Source organism: Antedon mediterranea, chromosome 9 (genome assembly GCF_964355755.1).
Source record: "Antedon mediterranea chromosome 9, ecAntMedi1.1, whole genome shotgun sequence".
Classification (NCBI taxonomy): Eukaryota; Metazoa; Echinodermata; class Crinoidea; order Comatulida; family Antedonidae; genus Antedon; species Antedon mediterranea.
The window spans coordinates 19,508,664-19,532,589 of record NC_092678.1 but is presented as its reverse complement, the minus strand read 5'-3'; the positions used below and the strand labels follow the sequence as shown (position 1 = coordinate 19,532,589).

Below are 23,926 nucleotides of genomic sequence, written 5' to 3'. Positions count from 1 at the left end.
TGAACGAGGGCCTGACATTAACTGTAATTGATGAATGAACTCCTTAAGTTGCTGATTCAATCAAAGCAGGTCGCTATGTGATTCAAACTAGTATACAGTGCGCATATTGAACTGGTATTGAAAAAAACTGAAAATCTAACGAGATACGGTGAATGCGAGATAGAGAGATAGAGCATTTCAACGTTCTATTTATCCGAATGCTATATTATAGCATTCGGATAAATAGAACGTTGGAATACTGTAGATTTTCAAATTAAAAAAAAGAAATCCTGAAATAATCACCGTAGGCCTACTACTGTATATTCGTTAATAATTATAAAATGTTTGTTTTCAATTCGTCCATCCATGAACTAGATTCTCTTTAACAGTTTCGATTTTTTTCTACATAAATCGTGAATGATTCCACCTAAATTTCGAGTTAAAATAACCATAGTGAAGCACTTAATGAATAGCAAACTGCCTTAAAATGTGACATGTTTCGAGAAACTATTCTCATCATCAGAACAGAAAACAACGCCTAGAGTACTTATATAGGACAGGTTGTATGTAAATGAGCAAATAATTAGCATGATAAAACAACGAGGGCATTTTTTGTTCTCTTTTAAAACATGTGTGTGAACCCTGCTTTCATGATAGTTATCCAGGCCTATAATATCAAAATGTCATATCATCATGTATTATAGTTATCATAAGATCTTTTAATCGCATATAATCACACTAAATTATTAAGATGTAGAAATGCGGCAAGTGTATACATTTAGTATATGTCTTCTAAAGTATGGATAGAAAGAAAAACAAATCGGTCAAATTATCAAGGAAAATGCGTCAATCGTCGAGGAAAAAAAACCTCATTTATCAAAAAGGAAACCTTAATCCGTTCACAATCTTTGAATAAATAAATTATTTGGTTTACTCCCTTGGTACTAGTTCTTAATCAAACTTATGTTAAAAATAATCACCTAAGCAAGTAGGAGAAATGAAATAAAGAGTTTAGGATTTAACATTAATTAAAGGTTTTAATTGGAGATTTAATACTTTTTTACACCACAAAGTAGTTGTGCGAGGTGTGAAGTCCCCGGTGAAATCGCATTATATCTCATCTCAGTTAGCGGTTATAATCAATATAAACTTCCAAACATCATCACAAGAATGACGTCACCAACGTACGTCACAATCAACAAAAAGCATGAGAGTACATAGACCACCACGATCAAATAATCAAAGTTTTAAATTATCTTTCGTTTAAAATGCAATTCACATTTTTAATTCGAAATCCAGGTAGTAAAAATAATCATAAGTAATTCAAATCTATTTTAAATGTTTTTTAATATCGTATTACCTGGACAATGAAAACAATATGTTTCTTTTCCAAACACTTAACCGTCTGACGTAAGATTAACTAGGGCAAACAATAAACTACGGTAACAACCAAAAATCAACCACTGATAAAACACAATAATCACCCGATTTCTGTCGTAAGATAGATTCTTACTGTAAATAACTTTTAACAGTAAAAATTCAACACCATAATGCACATTTTACTTTGTCAGTATAGTAGTCATAGACAGGACTGTCGATAGCCAGTTAGAATCTATCTAATGACAGCTAAACAATCACGTGATTCAACCACTAACGTAACAAAATGTAACCACTGACGTAACAAAATTTAACCAATGACGGACGTTAAAGTTTTTTTGTAGAAAACAAATTTTGATGTGGTGGACATCTTTGATCTCCCTAGTTTTCCTAAGTTCACTGCCGACTGAGCAAAACCAATATAGCAAAAGGTCGAAATAACAGTAGCCTTTTACCAAATTACAGACATTTAACGTACCGTGTAATTAGTACTCTAAAGAGCGTGTTTATTATCGAAAATGGTATACCATGATATAAATCCACAATAATGTTGTCCCTTTGGTTGAAATTGGTAATATGGTTGGTGAAAGTTTCCCCTATGTTTAGGGCTTTCATTGTCTATAAAAGGAGCCGTCGGGAGGTGGGGGCTGGACATCGTATCAGGATGTTTGGACCGTAGGGTGAATTTCTCCACAAAGAGACTTTTTATAGTGCTTACCCGCCCGCTTTTAATCTACGTTATGGATTAATCTAAAGCCTTATTTTAGGCCCAATTCAACCCATGCTTTAAAGGGTAGCTCCGGGGGATAACACATAATTGGGGTTATTATCATTATGTTGTTAGAGCAAACATTTAATATTTTAGAATAAACAATAGTAACTTTATACCTGCGGAGCTACCCATAAAGCCGATTTTCCACTAGGCGAATTTGTTCGCGCGAATCGAAGGCGTCAGCTAATACGCATGCGTAGAGAAGGATTTGGAAGACGTAAACATGAATACACATGCGTACAAGCTGGCGCATTCGATTCGCGCGAACAAATTCGCCTAGTGGAAAATCGGCTTTAACGTATACCCAAACGAACGTGACCAGCTAAACTGAATCTTGTTACACAGTATAGTTAATTATTACTTTAAACTCGCTTGAACAAAAAAAAAAAAAAAAAAAAAAAGAATCATAAAATTAAACCACAGAAGTAGGTATGTTCTATAAATGGAGTTCAAAGCTGTTCTATTATGGAGTTCAAAGCTGTTCTATATTGAACTCACAATTACCTTTTTTTGCGGTTATATTCAAGGACCGATTATTATTGTTCTAAATTGCACAATTAGGCTAGACCTTCTATTTACAGAACAAATATATTAACGAAGCTTGATTGTTGTTCAACGAACCTAGCATTATTCAATTATAATTATATTGAACGCTATAGAAAGCATTATATAGAACGTGTACCTAACTACTAACCACACAGATCAGACATTCTATGTAAAATAACACATACATAGTAATAATATTATTGTATTTACTGAATTCCAATTTAACACAGTGTTTTAGGGTCGTGGTTGAGTGTAGGCCTAAGTATTTGTTAATTTAAAGGGTAGCTCCGGGCATAACATTACCGCTGGCCAAAAAACAAGGTTGTTTCTAGGGTCGTGGGTTATATTGTTTTACTCAGGGTTCATGCTCGGTTCTTTTTCCTGCTGGGCTTTTATTTGCTTTTTTCTTCCTTGAGGTAGGATAGGTCTTCCTTTCTCTGGGTTGTGTGATACGGTGATTTTGGCAATATGGTCGTGTTCGTTCGTCGTAGTCGTGGGTTAACCAGGGCATGGCCGGCAGGCAACATTTTTTTTTTAGTACCATAGTCCCTCCATTGGTTCGTTTCGGGTTTATTCGACTTACCGAAGACGCGATTGAGCCCGAAACGAACCGATGGAGGAACTATCGTACGAAAAAAAAATCGCGGTCGGCAGTGGATGTATTGTTTACTTTGATAGTATGGATGGATGATCTTCATGTGGTTGTGTGGTTATTTGGGGGCCTTGAATAATATTGTTCTTCCTTTGGGGTCTAAATGATGTTTCTTCTTGGGGTTATCTATGGCTATTGGCAAAACCAGGGAAGAGTGAATATAGGCCTATTGTGGAATAAAATTAACGAACACACAAAATAAATAATAGATCTGTGTTAAGCAAACAAGAAAGAGGGGAGAATGTAGTCTGGTATGGGTACGTACCAGTATCGATTTGCTTTGTACAATGCCTTTGAAAGGGTTCAAGCATTTTGGTTGTATGCTGTGTAAATACACATTACATTCACTGAGAGCAAACAATTGTTGTCGCATTGTTTCCAAGGAAGTAAAACTTGTAAACAAGAGGTACTTATCTGGGGCCTATTTGGAATATATAACTGTTCATTGAAAATGTACACAGGCGTATACCTGGTAGTTTTGAACTTATGGGTGATATCTGATTAAACTTATATTTTACACGGATGTAGTTGATAATGTTAAATGGTAATACAAACGCTATGATTATCAATACTCCTATCGTTGATAAAATACGAATGTAAATAAATAAACAATGTATATCTAAAAAACTTTGGACTTGGGCAAGTGGTTTAATGGATACAGATTTTCCTCCCATTTGTTATCATGATTATCAACCAAAAACGTATGCCTAAACAATGTAGGCGAAGGAAGCCTACAGATGATTGTTTGATCACCCTCACATAGGCCTACAGAGTTTCTACCCAAGAGAGCCGAAAGTCAGAGCCGGAGTGGCCTTTAGGATTTGAATTTAGAGTTGAGGCGGGGGAGAGGGAGCTGGTGGATCTTCAATGGTCAGTTGAGCGTAGGCCTACTGTACCAGAGTAACACGAATTGATGCCAATTATTAAGCTTAGGTTTCCACTTGGACGCAACCCCAGGACATAGACATAACACAAGCGACTTGACCAATGGCAAACAACCATTTGTATAATCTATCGTTTGTGATTGGTCAAATCCCTTACTTTGCTTTTCGTCGTTGTGTTGAAATTATTGTCTTTTTACGCTATTGGCCTGCTGTTTACAAAATTCGCGGCAGCACGTAACTTTGTGTGAAACACGCTATTTTTACTCCACAGAAAGTTGACCCTTAAAATGTGTCAATATAAAATGATTTTTAGTTTTTAATTTATAATCAATCATTGAAATTCATAAAATCGTGCGTAAGTCAAGTTGCGCAAGTCTAGCGTCATTAAAAAAAAAAGAGATATACAACTAATTCACGTGAAAGTTGACGAAATGTTCTGATTATACGTTTTAGAGATACGCGAGACACAACAAAGATTAGAGAGAAAGAATAACACAGAAAGAAAAAGATTATCTCATACAATCACAAGGAGTTATTCGCCAATGTGCGGGTAACTAAAACGACCTATTTTTGGTTCTTGTAGTGTTTATTTATTTATTTATTTAATTTTTCTGCCATACACAATACAAAGAAGACGAAACAAGGAAAGACAAAAAACAACCAAACCTATTCTAGTTGGTCAACCCAGAACAGAGCACAGAAATAAAAAAAAATTACGTTCTACAATTAAAGCATCTACAAGAAAGCGACCAACTACATTGTCAATATGTGTGTAATTTAATAATTTGGTTTTAAAAGAACTAACAGAAATATCTAAGTTGCGAATTTCACCGGGTAAGTTGTTCCAAATTCTGGTAACACGTGGGAAAATGATTGAAACGAGGATTCTATTCTGCAGCGACGAATATCAAATAGAGTACCAACAGAAGAAGAGCTACGAGTAACACGTTGTGGATTACGAATATTACATAATTGTTGAAAATCACTTGGTGCAAACATTTATACATATAAATGTATTGTTGCATTTTACGTTATATATAATATAAGTATCGATTAGTAGCAACATAGCATTGCTAATTTCATTACTATTACAATAGTATGCTTTGTTGATCATTATTGACAGAAAAGAATAAGTATAAATTAAAATTGATTTTATTGACAAATTATGACCTGAAAAATAATAGTAACAAAAGTATTAAATATTTATCTTTCTCGCTTGCTTAGCAATCAATGACCATGTTATCAATATCAATCTCTCAGGCTTAAGCCTCTTCTTCTTTGTCTTTAATTGATCATTTTTACCAAGGCTCCTATTCAGTTGTAGGCCTATATATCTATTAATATAGCAATCTATACTAGATTTCTATAAATAACTGTACAATATTGATTAAGTGACGGTCCAATAATTGGTTGGGTTAGTAGACTCGATCTTTATTTAACGCAATAGTTGTGAATGTCATTTGTAATGTATATCTCGTTTTGAAAGTTGTTTCTTACACTCACGTTTTAAAGTGATGTTTATAGCGTAAGTACAGTGGTATAACATACGAACTATCGTTTTTATTTGGAGTTCGTAGATATTTCTTGGTAGTGATTACATCGTCCGACTATAGTCTACAATGTGATTATTTTAGAAAAAAATATTTTGTTTCTTAAGCTTGGTTCCCACTAGGACGCAACGCCAATGAGGTAAACGCAACGGAAGCGTCTTGACCAATGACAAGCGACAGTCACGTACGTTGCGTTACGTCCTTGTGTTGCGTGGGAACCAAGCATTACGCTAAAGCTTGGTTCCCACTAGAACGTAACTAGGACGTAAACGCAACGCAAGCGTTTTAACCAATGACAAGCGAAGTTATAGACAGTTAGCAATCACAAGCGAATAAGCCATCGCTTGTGATTGGTCAATTCACTTGCGTTGCGTTACGTCCATATGTTGCGTCGCTAGTGGGAACCACGCTTTATTTTGCATCAGGACGCTTTATTTTGCATCAGGACGCAACACAAGGGCACAAGGACAAACGCAAGCAATTTGACCAATCAAAATCGATGGATTATTCAAATGCCATTGGTCAACTCGCTTCCGTTGCGCTTACTTTCTTGCGTTGTGTCCTAGCACGAACCAAGCTTTACACTCATGTTTAAAATAACTTAATTTGTTTAGGCCTAGATTTCTTCAGAAATGCCGGTTTAATCTACGAGTTATCGTCATTTGAGACCAAGATAAAACAAGATCATTCTTTAGAGTTAATTTACGTTGTTCGATTGAAAATATTTCCAAAAATGGCTACCGTTATGTGTGACGTTGATCTACAACGCTTAATTTTTCTTCTGTTGGTTAGCGTGGTGTTGAAAGGTTAGTGGGTCTACATTTATACACATTTTAAGTACAGTAATATGTAGAAAAATGTAACAGAGATAGAGAGGTAGAGTGCTTTTCTGATGACAGTTATTGCTTTCTTTTTAGCCTATGGTAGTGATTGCCCTAAGGTGCATGGAGGAGATATCATACCTAGATCTCTAACGGATAGCACTGGATGGACGATGCTGAATACTGGGAATCCAATAACATGTGATGGATACGTAACAGCTTGGAGATTCTATCCAACTGCGTCTGCAGAATTTCTAGCATTGGTGATGCGTCCACACATAGCTGGTAGCAACCAGTACGTTGTGGTTGGACGAACCGTAATACCGAAACAGCAAGTATTGAATACAGCACGAGAGTTTACGCTACCAGAAACAGATTGGATCTCAGTAAAAATTGGTGATGTTATTGGATTCAAATTTGAAACAGCTGTTTTGGCTCGGGATAATGAAGGGACAATGTTTATTTTTCAACACGGGATCAGTCAGCATGATCTGCTAGTCCACACGGTTCACACCATCAATGGTGGTTCAAGTATAAGAACACAATCATTCCAAGCTGTTTTAAAAGGTACGTAAACGACTGACTTTTGTGGGTTATTTGTTCATGATGATTGTTTAAGTTTACTTCTTTACTTCACACCTGTTCCGGCACGGTTTTGGTCCGGCACCGGAAAATCAAATCGTCAATGTTCCGTTTTCACGCGGCTATACGCACATATTGATTGGCGCCTAGTCGCTATGAGCGTCGTAAAAATGAAACATTGACGACCGATTTGATTTCAGGCGCCGGACCAGCACCCTGCCGCCGGAACGTCAGGTGTGAAAGACCCGTTGTTCAAAGCAATGGTGAATATTACCATTGACAGTGGATCAATGGATGCTAAAAATGTCTGAAGCGTCCATCTCTGGAACAACAAAAGACAAACATCCTGCTACTTTGTAAACTAGGAATTGATTAAAACCAAAATAGTAATACTGAAATGTATTATCAAATCAAATCTTTATTTGTTCCATATATAAAAAGGTGTACATGGAAAAATTGTTTTTCTTGTACACGACATTGTCGTCTGTTTCTGTTTGTAATATAGGCGTGCCTTTCTTTGTGAATGTTAGAAGGACAATGTAATTTAAAAAGGCTGTGTAACGGTTGGAACCTGTGTTTCGTCACGGTATGTTAAGGTTTCCTGATCGTCTACCGTCGTCCACAAAAGAAAGCTCGCTAATGATTACGTTGTCGCCAACTTACCAGTGACGTCAATAATGATGATAAGATCATTGGTTGAGCCTCATAATCCAGTATTTAAAACTTTCGTCAAAAAGTAGATTCAATTGTTTGTTTTCAGATTCATATTTACCCTGTAAGGTTATCAATTGGCCGTTAATGAAGATAAGTACGAAAAAGGCAACAGTAGTGAAAATTTATATGGACGATTGGAACAAGATCAAGTGTCCAGGTACAATCACAGGATGGAGGTATATGGCAAAAGTAGCAACGGGTATCATTGGCTTAGTTTACAGAGCTGTAGACGCAGACAACAACGTGTATGAAATCATTGGGAAAACGTTACTTCCGGACGGAGAGCCTGACGTTGTCGTCGAATTTCCACTTGCAATTTCAGATCAAATAGATGTTTTACCTGGAGATAAAATAGGCTTTACCTTTACAACAGGGCGTATCTACTACGAACAGTCGTATTCTAATTTAGAGTCGATTTATAAATATACCAATCAAGCTGCCGTCTATGATATTGGGACCCACATTACTTTCACTGGTCACAGGTCCAGACGTTTTATGTTTGATGCCGTTTTTAATATTATTAGTAAGTAATGTTATAATCTAAACTAGTTGTCATGCAATATAATCTTATTGGTTTTCTCACAATCTTTCCCTTCTTACCATTTTTTTTTGTTCTTTCCTTTTTTCTTTTATTTTTTTCTTTCCTTTCTTGCTTTCTTTCTTTCTTTCCTTTCTTCTCTGCTTTTCTTTTTTTTCTTAGGCCTACTCTTTCTTTTATTTCCCTTTTCTTTCCTTTTTCTTTCCTTTTTCTTTCCCCTTTCTTTCCCCTTTCTTTCCCCTTTCTTTCCCCTTTCTTTCCCCTTTCTTTCCCCTTTCTTTCCCCTTTCTTTCCCCTTTCTTTCCCCTTTCTTTCCCCTTTCTTTCCCCTTTCTTTCTTTCTTTCTTTCTTTCTTTATACGCATGCGTATAAGCTGACGCTTTCGATTCGCGCGAACAAATTCACCTAGTGGAAACTCTATTTAATGTAAATGAGAATAGGCGCGCCAACTACAAGGTACGAAGGTCTGGATACAAAGACATTTCTCTCCTCCCGATCCCCCTCCCCAATCGAACTTTCTTTCTTTATATTGTAATGAGTGAATTATTGCAATTTATGACAGCGCGACGGCTTTTAATCTAAATAACTTTTTCTTCCAGAGCCAGATAATGCATACGAGACCATAGTAATTGTAGAGGACTACAAACTCCAAAACAATGAAATTGCCACTGTCACTGACTGTACTCTGGCTTCTTGTGTCACAAACTGTATAAAGAACCAGCAATGTAAATCAGTTAACTACAACCAAAATACATGCAAACTAAATGACGCTACTCGCACCGAAGACGAGAGTAATTTTGCCGAGTTCGCAGGAGAAAGATACATCGAAATGAGTCATGAGGTTGACGTAAGTTTCAAATTTGCCAATTCTCAGATTTGACCTTTGAGGTCAGCTACCATACTATACTATATACCTAAATAAACTCATCCATCACGTCTGTAAATGTAATCTGAATAAAATATTAATAATCTTCAAAGGAAAGATTCTCACTTTTTATCATTTAAAAATATAGTAAAACCTGAAATAATACAGTACTCTGGTATAAATATAAGAAAGAAATGAAAAAAAGCTAAATAAATAATTAGGCCTATGTTACAGATATAAATTCATTAAAAAAGTTGAATATAAGATGTTGTGACGTACGGTAGTCATATGGTCAGATGAATTCAAAAAGTATGATTTTCATATCGTCATAGTTATCACATTCAAGAGATCGCGAATCTAGCTCCCACGTGCCTGATTTTCGGATGTTTTTGCTCAGACAATTATCTTCTGAAATATTCATCTTTATGTTTCAGTCAAAATATAAATAGGTGCCGTTTTCACTTATTGGTATAGTTTCAGTGTACTGCATACTATATGACACACAAAATAGACACAATTACACAATTCAACACTATAAAAATATTTACATAATAAGTACTTTCCTGCGTATGTCATCGTGTATTACCATCAGTGACTTAACACTGATAAGCCGAATCGTCAGGGTGACGAGTTAAATATAGTGTTACGACTTAAAACCAACCATGGGTTTTATAAATGGTTTTTATAATTCATATTATAATAAATAAATATTTTTAGTTATAATAAATCAAATTAAACAATTGCAAATAATAATAAAAACACCGAACTTTTAGATTAAATTGTTTACTTCAACAATCTATCTTTTTCAAAATATTATTTAATCAATTTTCCAGATAATATTATTATATTTTTATTCAACAAGGCCATATACATGGCTGCAGTCACGTGCTCAAGTTAGTGTTTACCGACCAACCGACCGACCAACTGACCGATCGACCAACCGACCGACATAGTGAGCTGTAGAGTCGCGTTGCACGCGACTAAAAACCTCATTTTTCATCATCAATAATTATGTTTTAATTACAGAAGGCGGAAGGTATATGTGCATCTGTTGATTGTGGGTCTGAAAATATTTGTATCAATGTTCCTGGTGCTCTGAGACGCCATCTTTGTTTTTGTTCAGGGACTGGATATCTAGTAGAGCAGTGTCCGTCACCAGGTAAGTCAATTCCATACTATTATTATTCACAGTATACAGATACTAATATTCTATTATTTAAAACATTGTGTAAATAAAGACATACGGATACGCTAATTGGTAATTCCATTCAATCTGCGATATCACAAGTATAAAGTAAGACAATGAATTAAATTCATAAGGTACTTTATTTACAACAACGATGGCCTGTTATAATTGCGCTGATCCGCCAGTACCAGCAATAAAAAAGGAGTATACCCAGCTTGCTACGTATTTATACCTTATGCATTACGTCATTCTATGAATTAATCAAGCGTAACGAAGAGTAACTAGCGCCATCGCAGTACCGTGTGACTACTGTACATACAGTAACAAGGCCATATACATGGCTTCCAACCAACCGACTGACCGACCGACCAACAAACCGACCGACCGACCAACAAACCGACCGACAAACCGACCGACCGACATAGTGAGCTGTAGAGTTGCGTTGTATGCGACTAAAATGTCCAATGAAGAACTGAGCACTCACATGGTAGTTGTGGGTCATCGTATGATATACAATAGTCTAATCTATTTTGTTTTTAACTAAATAGAATGCCTAGAACCTCTTGGAATAGAATCTGGAAACATTTTTGATGGACAATTAAGTGCCAGTTCTATGCACGGGAATTCTGCAGACCACGGTCCAAAGTGTGCCAGATTAAACTCATTAGGAACGTCTTCATGCATGCCTTGTTGGGTTGCGCTTAGTTCAGATACTAACACTTGGATTCAAATACACTTGATGGTTGAGCACAATATTACTGGTATCCAGACACAGGGAAGGGGAGGTACTTTAAACCAATGGGTGAAAACCTACACAATAAGTTACATCAAAGTGAACCAAGGTGGTGAACATTTCATCTCTGACGGTCATGGACATCCTAAGGTATCAACGTGGTATAATAATTTTGAAACGTAATCAAAACGAGCACATTTTTAATTGAAGACACAAAGTAGAAGAGCGCAAATTTTAGATTAGGCAAATGTAATGACGTTTTACAAATGTAGGCCTAATGACGTTTTACAAATGTAATGACGTTTTACAAATGTAATGACGTTTTACAAATGTTATGAAGTGTTCCCATTAAATCATCCTTTAAAATATTATGGAAATCGGGAAATAACTTTTTGACTTTTTTTCCTGCTAACTAACAAATATAGAAAGGAACAAACAACCACACGTGACCGACCACGTCATAACCTCTTGCCATTCTGACGGAGGGTGTGTAAAGTTTGTTTCCTACTGTAGGCCTATTACTATTACTTCCGGGTTCTATCACTAATAAAAAATAAATGAACTTGTTGTCAACTTAACTTAATTGGAGACACACCTCGAAATTTGATATTTCCACCACCTAACCCCTTAGGTATTTTTCATTTTATTTTCTATACAGATTTTTGACGGAAATTCGGACGGATCTACCATACGAATACATTATTTTAATCCAGTAATACAAGGCGTAGCTATCAGGATTTACCCTAAAGGTTATTACAGTTACCGCAGTTTACGAGCTGAAATTTTAGGTTGTAGAATTGGTAAGTTGTAGCTGCACGTTGTGGTATGAAAATAATCGCAGGTTTAGACTACGTTAAATTATCCCTTTGATCACTCGCTAATCTAATGACGTCGACCCGTTCGGTATTGTGGGCGGGTGGGGGGAGAGACCCGGGCCAGGCATTCGAGCTTTCGATTTGCGAGAAAAACTACGTCAAGTTAATTTATTCTACGCATGCGGAGATATTGGGGTGTGTCCTCACTCCTCATCTCGACACAGGGTTGGTGGTTTAGGCCCAGGCGACGACCGACGCCACATCGATTTGACCTAGGTTGACCTAGGTTGACCTAGGTTGGATGTCGGTCTTCGCAAATCAAAAGCTTCATTATGACACTATACACTACACTTAATTATACTAATGAACAATGAAAAAAAAGTGGTATCTTTCCTACAGTACAGGAAACAAAAAAAAAAGAACAGTTTTCATCTAATTATAGGAAAACCATTTATACTGTTTTCGATGAAAATAATATGATCACAAATCAAATCGAATGACGTCACAAAAAGATCGACACAATGTGGTTTCATCTCATTTAATTTACTTTTCTGCACAGGAAATGAATGGGTTCGAGTGTTTAAGGGTGTATCTATGACTGGAGTTAGCATTTACAACGCTTGGCAAACTGGCACAGGAACATCAAGCAACCATGCTCATCAATTTCTCATCAGTGATACATTTTACAGAAACAATGTAATATTTGATAACTGGTCAACATTAAATATTCAACAGGTATACGTCACTAATATCAATTACTACTATAAATTAAAACCTAATCAATACATTATCGGTTAATGTATCAATCACAATTGCCTGAGTAAATTGAATTTAATAAAGCAATGTAAGTTTATATGATTTTATACAGGTAAAATTGACAGCATTCTCTGCATTTCATGAGGAGTTGTTTTCCATTACTTTTGATGGTGTTGATTCTACCACGTCTTCTTGGTTTTCAAAAGACAGAGTTCAAAGTTCACCCTGGGATGACACGCAAACTGCTTCCTCTAATATATTTACAATAGCGAACTCACATGGCGGCCGGTATGTATAATTCAATGCAATTGGTTCCCGCTTGAGCGCAACGCAACGTTATGATTGGTCAACTTGCGACACGCCTACGTACTTGCCTTCCGTGAGTCGAAACCAAGCTTAAGACTCATGGGTCATGCGCAGTAACTTTTAAATTCTCTTCCTCCTTAAGCCTTGTCTACACTATATAAAAAAATGTGATGTGACCATATACGGACATGATGATGTCATATTGCTACCATATTTTGGGACATCACACTATTTTTTTTCCAAACAAGTGTGATATTGTAGACAGAGCTTTACAACAAAACTAAATACGTCGTGAAAATTTCACAAAAACACAATCAAAATCATTTTTAAATTAAGATCTAATTGCTCTTTTGGCAGTATAGATAAATGATTAAATAACTATTAAATTAGTATACAAGAACTATTTACTTTCAAGATATGATGAACGTTAAATATATATATATATATATATTAAGATTGGATAATATGGTTTAAAAAGAAATTGTAGAATTGTAGCTTTGTTTTCTTATATTTATTATTAGTAAATGTATATTTTTTTTTCTTTTTTCGTATTTAATGTTATATCTTGGGGTGGGTCAAACTTTATGACTTATATGACACCCCCCCCCCCCCCACATAATCACTTCATTGCATTTATGTATGTACGGTATTTTATTATATTGTGGAAATAAAATTAAAATTGAATTAAATTGAATCTATCGATCAATTAATTTTCTTACAATCAAATTTTTAGAAGTTTTTATATGAGTAACATCCACAGTGGGTGTGCTGGTGACAAGGGATGGTTCGCAGTTCTGGAAGCCACTCATTGTAGAGAATTTGATGGCTATGGCACCAATCCTAGAATTGTATACAGCCGAACTAAGTCAGCAGAGGTTTGGGTCAGTACAAGTAAGTAACGTTATTATTATAAAAGTATATACAGTAGGCCTATGTTATTATAAAAGTATTCCACTTAAGTCAATACTATTTCACTTAAGTTAAGTAAGTAACGAAAATCTTTCAAGTACACCAAAGAATATCATTGTCGGTGGAGTTGGTGGTTTTATTTCCTTTACCGTAACTTTAGAAAATAGAGAGAGAGAGATTGATACTACTAAACAGAAAGCAATTATACGTTATGATAAAAGTATTCCGCTTAAGTCAATACAAATTAAACATTTCACTTTAGTTGTATCATTCAATTATTTTATTTATTCATTTCCCAACCAACAGTGAACTCATGGTTCACCACTTACAGGAGAGAACACAGACAAACACAAAACATATAAATAAAAAACATTAAACTGCGGGTTGAAGTTTACAAAATTCACGTAGGCCTATTATGTTATGTACACAATTATCTGTTTACATGTTTGTCTTCAGATATTGGTACTGCTCGAGCAATGACGATTGATGTCAAAATATGAAGTATGATATGAAACGCCGTCGATATCAAAATATGAAGTATGAAACGCCGTCGATGTCAAAATATGAAGTATCAAACGCCGCCTACTTTAACCAGTAGAGTTAAGAAGTAAAACCAGTTTTTATCTTTTGAAATGGAATGTTAGTTTTTATTTTTAACTGCTTCTGCTGAGCAAGAGAATACGGATTTTATACCGTTTTTTAAAATAACGGTAGTTTTATTGCCAGCATAGGCCTAAACGGGTCAACAAGCAACACGTTTTGAATGTATAATGACAAGCGTATATCAAAATCAGATATAAACATTATTGTAAATAATCTGGAAAGCTATCTAGTAGTGTTGAGTGTTCGCATTCGCAAAAGAAAGAAAAGATCAGACAGTTTCATCAGTTTATTGTGAAACAGTATTTTATCATAGTGTGTGTAGACTGTGAATTCACTTTGACTTTTCTAAATTCAATAAAAATAATAATCCTCGTACGCCTTTTTTTTAAAGTTACAATTAGGTGTTTTAGTCCAGACTGAGGTAGGAACTTTTCCAACACGCCCACCAAATCCGCGCTTATACAGACTGTCATCGTTCCGAAGCGAAAGCTCACTGAAAATGGAGCATTAAAAAACAACAAAAAACGTCCCCGCCACACTTTTGAGAGAATGATGACAATTTTGTTATAAGGGCCTGATAACAAAGTATATGACCTTCCACTTCAATATTGACAAATGTTTTTCAGACTGTATACAAATCCAGAATCATAAACAAATATTGTTTACACAAACTGTGTTCTAGTAAATTTCTCTCGTTGTAAAAATTGTGATAACACTTCATATTAAACATTTGAAAGAAGATTTCAGAAAAATCAAATAGTGGAAGAATACATTCTAAGATTCCTAATATTGAACAAATACAGAATTTTAAAATATAGAACGAGTTAGATAAACAAAGAATAGATCGTGTTACGAAGGGCGGCGGTACACATGGGGCAGGAAATTGGTACACAAGGCGTAAGCAATTGGTACACCCTAAAGCGTGGTTCCCACTAGCGACACAACGCAAGGACGTAACGCAACGCAAGTGAATTGACTATAATCACAAGCGATGGCTTATTCGCTTGTGATTGTTAACTGTCTATACCTTCGCTTGTCATTGGTTAAAACGCTTGCGTTGCGTTTACGTCCTTGCGTTACGTTCTAGTGGAAACCAAGCTTTATGCGCGTAACGCACGTAAACTCACCAATTACAATGTATGTTCAACCGGTGTTCTTAAGTCAAGATAAGTACTGTACAAGTATAAGTGAAAAAGGTGATCTTATGAAAACGTATTAAACAATATATTCTTAATTTATTTTGAAAACTTACTTAAAGTTAAAAGGAATATTTTATATTTAAAACATGTTTATAGATAGTCGATTAAAACTAAACTTTATAGTATGTGATATGAGGTGATAGAAAATAATAAATAGACCTATAGGAAAATGTAGGTCTAAATTATCATTACGAGACGGGGTATGGGTGGGGTAGACTGGCTATCACGTGCGAATCCTCACGATAATCAGTGTTTATGACATTCGCCTTCGAACATTCAATAAAAGCCACCAACAATTTACATCCAATGGTATAAAGCTAGGCCACCACGAAACCGTGGTTGAATCTATTTGAATATAATTATTCGTCACCAGGTACATGGCCATTCAATGTACTTTTTTTGCGGTATGACCCGCTTACTACCTTCAGTCATACTCTAGGCCTAAATATAAACCAATGAACTTATAGATTGTAATAATAGCGACTAAATAAAGTCCACCCACGATTAGGACTTTTATTACCACTCAGCCATATTCATGTACACAATAGAGCTGCGATTTATCAAATAAGATAAGATCTTTACTACCCGACATATAAATTTATCGGAAATGTATTATTGTTAGTTACCATGCCATGCTACCAATTTTATTCTTCTATTTAAATACATTCTATAATCCAAGCACAGTTATCAGATTTTATGATTTAAAAAAATATAATTTTATGAACCACCATTTTTTGATTACATCAGTATCTCTGTTAAGAAGACACTTTCTGTATCAAACACATGCCCCTTAATTTCGCTTAAATAAGACGGGAGAGAGTCCTCTTAATAGAGGTGCATGTCCCAAAGTAGCTGCTGCACTCTGTGTCAGTATTCCTGGCCTCACCCATACATTGTCATCAGTAACTCATGTCTATATACATTTTCGTGCATAGATACATTAACAATCATCGATATATTATTTGTCAGCCGTCAAATGTAATATTGAATACAACACCGCCACTTTGCATGTATTCATATTTACAATAACCTTAAAATATTCACCTAATCCATGCATATTTTTTAACTGAATTTTTAAAGCAATTTTGATAAGAGTCCTAGCCACACATCTTCTTAAACCAACATTAAATAATCACCAAGATATTTGTCAACTGACACCTGTGATATTGGATAGAAAACACCACTTTCCGTGTATTCCTATTTACAATAATCTTAAAAATATTGGCCTAATCCATGGATATTTTTTAACTAAATTGTGGTAAAAGAAATTTTAATAATAGGCCTAGCCATCTTCTATACCAACATTAATAATCACCAAGATACATGTTAACCAAGAGATGATTGAAAATAATTCATTCTTCCCTGGCTAACCGTCTACTATTGATGCAAGAACACCACTTTCCATGTATTCATATTTACAATAATCTTCAAAATATTGGCCAAATCCATGTATTTCTAAAACTGAATTGTTAAAGATATTCTGACAATAAAAATGAATATAACACACAAACAATACAAATAAACCATTAGGTAGGTGAAAGTTGTGGCCTGGTGGTTATGGAGTTGTGACCTGGTGGTTATGATGCTTGTCTGTCAATCCAAGGGTCCTGGGTTCAAGTCCTGTCATATGTCAGGATTTTTTCTAATGACAATTTACAACTCCACTCCCAAAGACTTGTAATAAAGACTTTGTTTATGTAGAGCATTGTGTGTATATGTTTGTCTCGTGAACGGATTGCCACCTTTAAGAAGGATAGTGATTGAATTTGCTTATGGTTATCCTTGGCAATTTGCCTAAATATATAAAATAAATAAATAAAATAAAGCAAATACGACTTTATGTTTGTTCACTTCAATGTTGGAGAAACCTCTCAAGATATTCAACTGTTCACGTCAGATGGAAATTAATGAATACCCTAGGACTGTTTTCAAGCTCTGTCTACACTATCACACTTGATGTGGTAACAAAATGTGACATGTATGCTCATCATGACATGATGGTGTCATATCACTACCATATTTGGGCATATCACTACCATATTTGGGCATATCACTACCATATTTGGATCAAACTTCTTTTTTTCAAACTAGTCTGATAGTGTAGACAGAGCATGAGATATCGTACTTTATACAATACATGTAGGCCTACGTATATAATATAAAGATAGTTTAAAAAAAAAAAATGTTTGAGTGAAATTGAAGCGTTAATAGTACAATACTAGTGCCTGATACAGTGTTTCAGGCAAGTAATCGCGTGTCACCCAAATATCAAACGCGAGGATATGCAGTGCTAAACATTATATAGGGATTAAGTTGTTATAAACTATAATTTCAAATCAACGGAAAAACAATGTTGTATATCCACCACATAATGACAGCATTTTAACAGTGTCAATGCAAATTCCTGTATCACGGAAGGCTATATTAAGGGTTAGGGCTATTTTCTTTTGACACAGGAGTCACATATGAAACATATGAGATACTGTATTATGGAATTTTCCTATGATACGGGACAAATTTAGATACAGAGGACCTACCGAGTTTCGGCGATCGGCTGACATACCACTGCGAGTAAAATTGGCTAAAGATATTTCTATTATGTATGTAGGCCTATTATGTATGTAATAATTTTAAAAACAGTTAACATATCGAGTAAAATTCGAGGGAGTAACATAAACGCATTCTACTAATCTATTCACATGACTGGCCTTATGTAGGCCTATGTAATAATCTAAAAACCATTTAACATATCGAGTAAAATTCGAGGAGTAACATAATCGCATTTCTGCTCATCTATCCATACGACTGCCGGTGACAATATTAAGTGAAAGATGTTTAGTTCTATAGTACCGCATGTCGTGTTTAACGCGTCTGTTTTAATCACCGCAATTCTTAATTACGTTCGACACATCAAATAATTTTCGAGGAAAAGCATTTAAATGTATCGAGAAAATAATCTCTTGTTACACACGGGACCATCGGCTTTTACGATCCAAAAAGAAGTTATTAGCACACGGAGCATATTAGAATTGAACTGGAACCAATGCATTACTATGCCGTTATAGAGGCTAGATTAAAAGTATCCCAAATGACTGACCAGACGCCATTAGTATAGACAACGCATACTGGACAGATAACTCCAGCAGAGGAGACGCTAAGGGTAAAACGGAGACTGGAACGATTTTTTCAATAAAATGAAATTAATATAACTTTCCATACGAAAATAACACATGTTCTTTGCATGTTGAAGAACGCGAGTGACACTGTGCATTATACCGGCATACGAATTAAAGATTCTAGACAGAAATTAGTAAAAAGATAACTAAGTTGGCACATATGGCGTTCCATACGTATAAAACATGAGCTCGTATTAATTTTCAGACAAAAATCGAAACGCCGACTGGTGGACTAACATTAAAAAGACAATAAATTCAGAATCGGGGCAAGTCTATGGCATACGTTGAAAGTATATGAGCGAACAATAATTTTAATATCGTGATGATGTAGTCACCAGATGATTTATGGCGATAAATATTTGCTTACTGAACAACGCGGAAAAAAAAATTCATTATTCGGATCTTGGAAATGAGTTATAAGAAAATATGATGTGCTTCAAATGTCATTAAATCAGATTAGTTGAACTTTATACCAGCACATAGAGTCACACTTTCATACACATTCGAATTGAGCGTGTCATATTAAATGTGTTCGAATTATTATTTCTCTCATACCAAATTAAGAATAACATGAGTACACTAATTATTTATTAGTATTATGCCTAACATCTAAATCTCTTTCGCATGGCCAAACGTCACTGCAAGGACGTGATTAGCGAGTGGCGTTAGTAACTCCACTGCCTTGTTCACACGCGGAGATAAGTTCAATTCGCTGCTCTCATGCATTTACTCTAAGTTCAATGGCATGTACATATTGTCTATTAAACAGGTGTACATTATCGGATACATTGAATACATTATCATAAATGATATCTTATTGAATAGAATTATCAATTTTTTTCAAACATTTCCAGGGCATTGTTTATCTGGCTATGTAAATAAGTCTGGATCGATAACAAAACAGAAGTCGTATTATAGTTACATTTATGCACAATGTTGTAAACCATATGGGTGTTTCAATATAACAATTTAACGGCATTACTGATTTACATTTCATGTACTAATTTAGCTTAGGAGTTTGATTCGAATATCTCTGATTAGGGATCTCGACACGCAGTACTGTAGGTACCTGATTTATTTATTTATTCTCTATTGGAGTTAAATATAGTTGCAATCGATTTTTATTTCACACGTGTGTGATATAATACGCTGCGTTTAAACGTGTATTTATAAAACGTATCGGAGTTATTAGAGGTAGTGTATACGACGGGATTTTATAGGAGTTAATGACAAATGGGATTAAGTAATACGACCATTTAAGCTTGACTCTCACTAGGCGCAACGCAAGGACGTAAGCCGGAACACAAGCAAAATGACCAATCACAAGCGACAGTTGAAATAATACATTGCTTGTGATTGGTCAATTCGCTTATACACGCTTAAAGCAACATTCACACTTGTTCTTTTTCACGGTACGGAAAGACGTAACGTCGTGTTGTTAAATAATGGAATATCGTATATACATAAGCTTTTAAATGTTAGACCATTACAATTCTTCTTCTTGCCGTTTAGATAATAAAGGTTGGAACGATAAATTGTTGAATGGTATCGCATTTAGATTTATTGATAATTAAGTAATAATGTTCTCTCACACCTCAAACAAAGTCTAAAAAATACTGATATCTAAATATGTTTATTCTAATATTCCATAATGTTATTACTACATTAATCAAAACACCGACTTACCGTAACCAGAAAGCGATTGATATAAAATTTAAATTGACCAGTCGTTTGAAGTAGAATGAAACAGCTTTATAAATCTTCAAATTCAATTTTCAAGTATATCGAAATACCACGTGAGTAAGTTATTAATACAACAAATAAATTGATATACTGTTTGTTATACTCTTAATACGAATCGTATCGGAAAAAATTGAATTCTATTTCTTGGCTATAATTCCGATCACTGTTTGTTTTGCTAAGCGCTCCATAAAAGAAAAATACAAAGACATTGTTGATGTTTATTACGCCGCTGTACTTTAACCAAAAAAATATTAATGACCGATACATAATCAAATCAATGGCTGTTTTGTTAAGCCGACGATTCGAATTATTTGTTGCAATATTAGAAAAACAAATTTAATCCGAATATAATTTTAAAACGAATCGAAATATCTGGTTTAATCAGGCTTACGATAAGTAGACGATGGTCTCAGTGGAATCAACAGTCCACTGATTTTACAGTTTATGGCACTGTGGTTTATTCGTCCTGTAAGACAGAGGTCGTAGGTTCAAATCAATAAAAACCATGTGTTTGTACAGGGATTTTAATACTCCCTGGTTCGTACAACATTTTTTTTATATAAAGCGTGTGTAGACCGAGCAATATAATTATTTCTCAGATTTATGATTTTATAACGGATTTAAGAACAAGTGACATTTTAAGAACAAGCGTTTTTTTCACAGAAAGTGACATTTTCATTAAAAGTGACATTTTTTACAAGTGAAATTTTCACAAAAAGTGACGTTATCACAAAAGATGACATTTTCACAAAAAAATGACATTTTCTCAAAAAGTGGCATTTTCACAAAAAGTGACATTCACCAAAAAAGTTTTAAAATGTGACATTTCACAAAAAAACTAAATTTGAGTTTTACGAGGCATTGTAGAACAATTAAAAATTCTCCGCGAATTTAGGAGTTTAGAACGGGTAAGAAAGTGATATTTTCAGAGATAGTTACATTTCACAATGTAGGCCTAAAAAAAATACAATCGGATGTTATTAAACTACGAAAAATGCGATAGATAACGAGACATAGTGTTATTTTTTTAACATCGAGTGACACGACACGAATTGATTTCACGTCATCACACGACATTTCACTTTAAAAAGTATCTTTTATGGGAAAATGAAAACCGGTTGATGTTGTCTCATAATAAAAGAAGTCATTGCTTCAAATTAATTTAATTCAAGAATCATAATGTGAGTTGGATTAGTTGGATCATATTCACGGTCTTTGATTTTTAAAAGATTGTTTAGAAATTTGAACAATGACTCAAAAGAATGAATCACCGTACAGGTGCGCTAATTATATTTTTAATTAAAGTGTTTCTTTCTATCGGTATTATTGACTCTAATTATTTTCTACGAAAATATATACACAAACAACTATATAGTTTCAATAGGATCGAGGCCGTTAGTACTGTGTACCCACGGCGATTGATTGGAACTGGGAATTGATGAATTCAATTAATAGAATACATGTGTTTGTTTAAGCATACGGTGGTAATACGTGAATTAAATCAAACATCACGATTTTGATAATGACATGGTTTAACTGCTTAGTGTTCGAGTAATACAGCATAATGCATAAAATGTGCATTTGAAAGCTTTGGCTAAACAGATGTAATAATATCATTATTATTCAAACTGAAATTATATGGGTTACTCGATTAAGCTACTTACAAAATAGCAAAACAATCGTAAACATAGGTACAAACCAACATGGCTATATCAAGCGTTGAAAATAGGAAAACCCCAATTATTATGAGTGCTCAATTAATAGCAATACGAGCGTACAGATTTGTTTATAAACCATACATAACATTGCAATATCAACACGTTAAAAATAAGAACATCTCCTTTAGAGGACGATAACCATCTCAAAAATATTTCGTTCACAATAAGAACCTGCTTAAGAGGACCACATCACCATCTAAAAAAATATTTCATTCACAATAAGAACCTCCTTTAGAGGACCACATCACCATCTAAAAAATATTTCGTTCACAATAAGAACCTCCTTTAGAGGACCACATCACCATCTAAAAAAATATTTCGTTCACAATAAGATCCTCCTTTAGAGGACCACATCATCTAAAAAAATATTGTTTTTCACAATAAGAACGTCGTTTAGAGGGCCACAAACCACACCATATGTATAATTTATATGCAAATGACAATAAATGGAAATAATTTTCCACTGATGAATGAATTAATGTATAATTAATATTAACAATACCTAATCAGTAATATTAATAAAACAGAACAATTGAAACTGAAATTTAGTTCCAAATAAACAGCAAAACTTTTTTTATAGGGCCGTGACACAACCTCACAAATTATATCACCAATACCTATAATACGGAAAATAAAATAAAACTATAAAATGGATTTTAATTAACCGTATTGAATTTCCAATTGATTTTTTAAGTACTATAAAAAGTAAAACCTCCTTTTAGAGGACCTTAACACCATCTTAATAATGCTATTAAACAATTATTATTATTATTATGGAAAATAAAAGACTTTTAAAATGGATTAAGCAAAATTGAATTTGAGTATGGAATAAGCCAACCTACTTTTATTTATAGGACCCCAACATGCAACAAAAACAACCCGATAGAAATGTATTTGCAACCAACGCATTAAAAAAAAATTGTATATTAGAATTATACAAACTTTGGGAACAAAATAGCTAGTACTGTCCGTATATCTAGATTTTCCCTGTCATAGACGATTATTGCTTTATGTCATAGGTATGAGGTGTGTCTTCAGAACAGAGATATCGTTGGTACATTGATAGCCGAGTATTGCCATGGAATATACTAGTTGATCTATCGGGAATCGAGCCACTGGTGGGCTCAATGATGTTGTATGCGTCTGAGAACACACCTCGTAGTCTTCATCAACAGGTTCAGACACCTGGGTAGAACAGTTAGCATACGGCCAATTGGCAATATTGATCGGAATCGCGAGCAGATATCCGATTCATATCATCCATCGAAATCATTAAAGTAAACAAATTAAAATAAAAAGACTTACCCATTGCTGGAATGCTCCTAATCGTAAAGTCCAAATTCATGTTAACTTATATAATCTTGCGCAAATCCAACGAGAAAGTTTGCTTCTTAAATTAATTTGATCTAGTCTAATTTCCTTATGAACTTGACTTGCCGGTCCATCAACCACACTGAAAAATATGACGTGTATTCATACATTAAATGGGTATTTATTCGACA

The 23,926-nt window shown here is 34.6% G+C and overlaps 4 protein-coding genes across 6 annotated transcripts in view; 3 read left to right on the top strand and 1 right to left on the bottom strand.

Moving 5' to 3' along the window:
- Positions 1-23,926, bottom strand: part of LOC140058856 (pleckstrin homology domain-containing family G member 7-like) — a 113,822-nt gene that overhangs the window by 56,940 nt on the left and 32,956 nt on the right. For all 3 annotated transcript variants that reach the window (XM_072104618.1, XM_072104619.1, XM_072104620.1), the window contains one exon: positions 23,730-23,877. In XM_072104618.1, the coding sequence (XP_071960719.1) occupies positions 23,730-23,769 (40 nt within the window). In that variant the 5' untranslated portion in view covers positions 23,770-23,877. The remainder of the gene's footprint in view (positions 1-23,729; positions 23,878-23,926) is intronic.
- LOC140059298 (uncharacterized) lies at positions 6,171-8,128 on the top strand. The gene is made up of 3 exons (XM_072105164.1): positions 6,171-6,566; positions 6,678-7,148; positions 7,944-8,128. The coding sequence occupies exons 1-3, from the start codon at positions 6,494-6,496 to the stop codon at positions 8,126-8,128; spliced, it is 729 nt and encodes a 242-aa protein (XP_071961265.1). The 5' UTR covers positions 6,171-6,493.
- Positions 9,237-11,431, top strand: LOC140059043 (lactadherin-like). The gene is made up of 3 exons (XM_072104859.1): positions 9,237-9,262; positions 10,307-10,439; positions 11,015-11,431. Exons 1-3 carry the CDS (start codon positions 9,245-9,247, stop codon positions 11,380-11,382), a joined length of 519 nt encoding a protein of 172 aa, XP_071960960.1. The 5' UTR covers positions 9,237-9,244; the 3' UTR covers positions 11,383-11,431.
- LOC140059044 (uncharacterized) lies at positions 11,843-15,054 on the top strand. Its single transcript, XM_072104860.1, has 5 exons — positions 11,843-11,999; positions 12,574-12,749; positions 12,883-13,058; positions 13,810-13,967; positions 14,442-15,054. The coding sequence occupies exons 2-5, from the start codon at positions 12,609-12,611 to the stop codon at positions 14,483-14,485; spliced, it is 519 nt and encodes a 172-aa protein (XP_071960961.1). The 5' UTR covers positions 11,843-11,999; positions 12,574-12,608; the 3' UTR covers positions 14,486-15,054.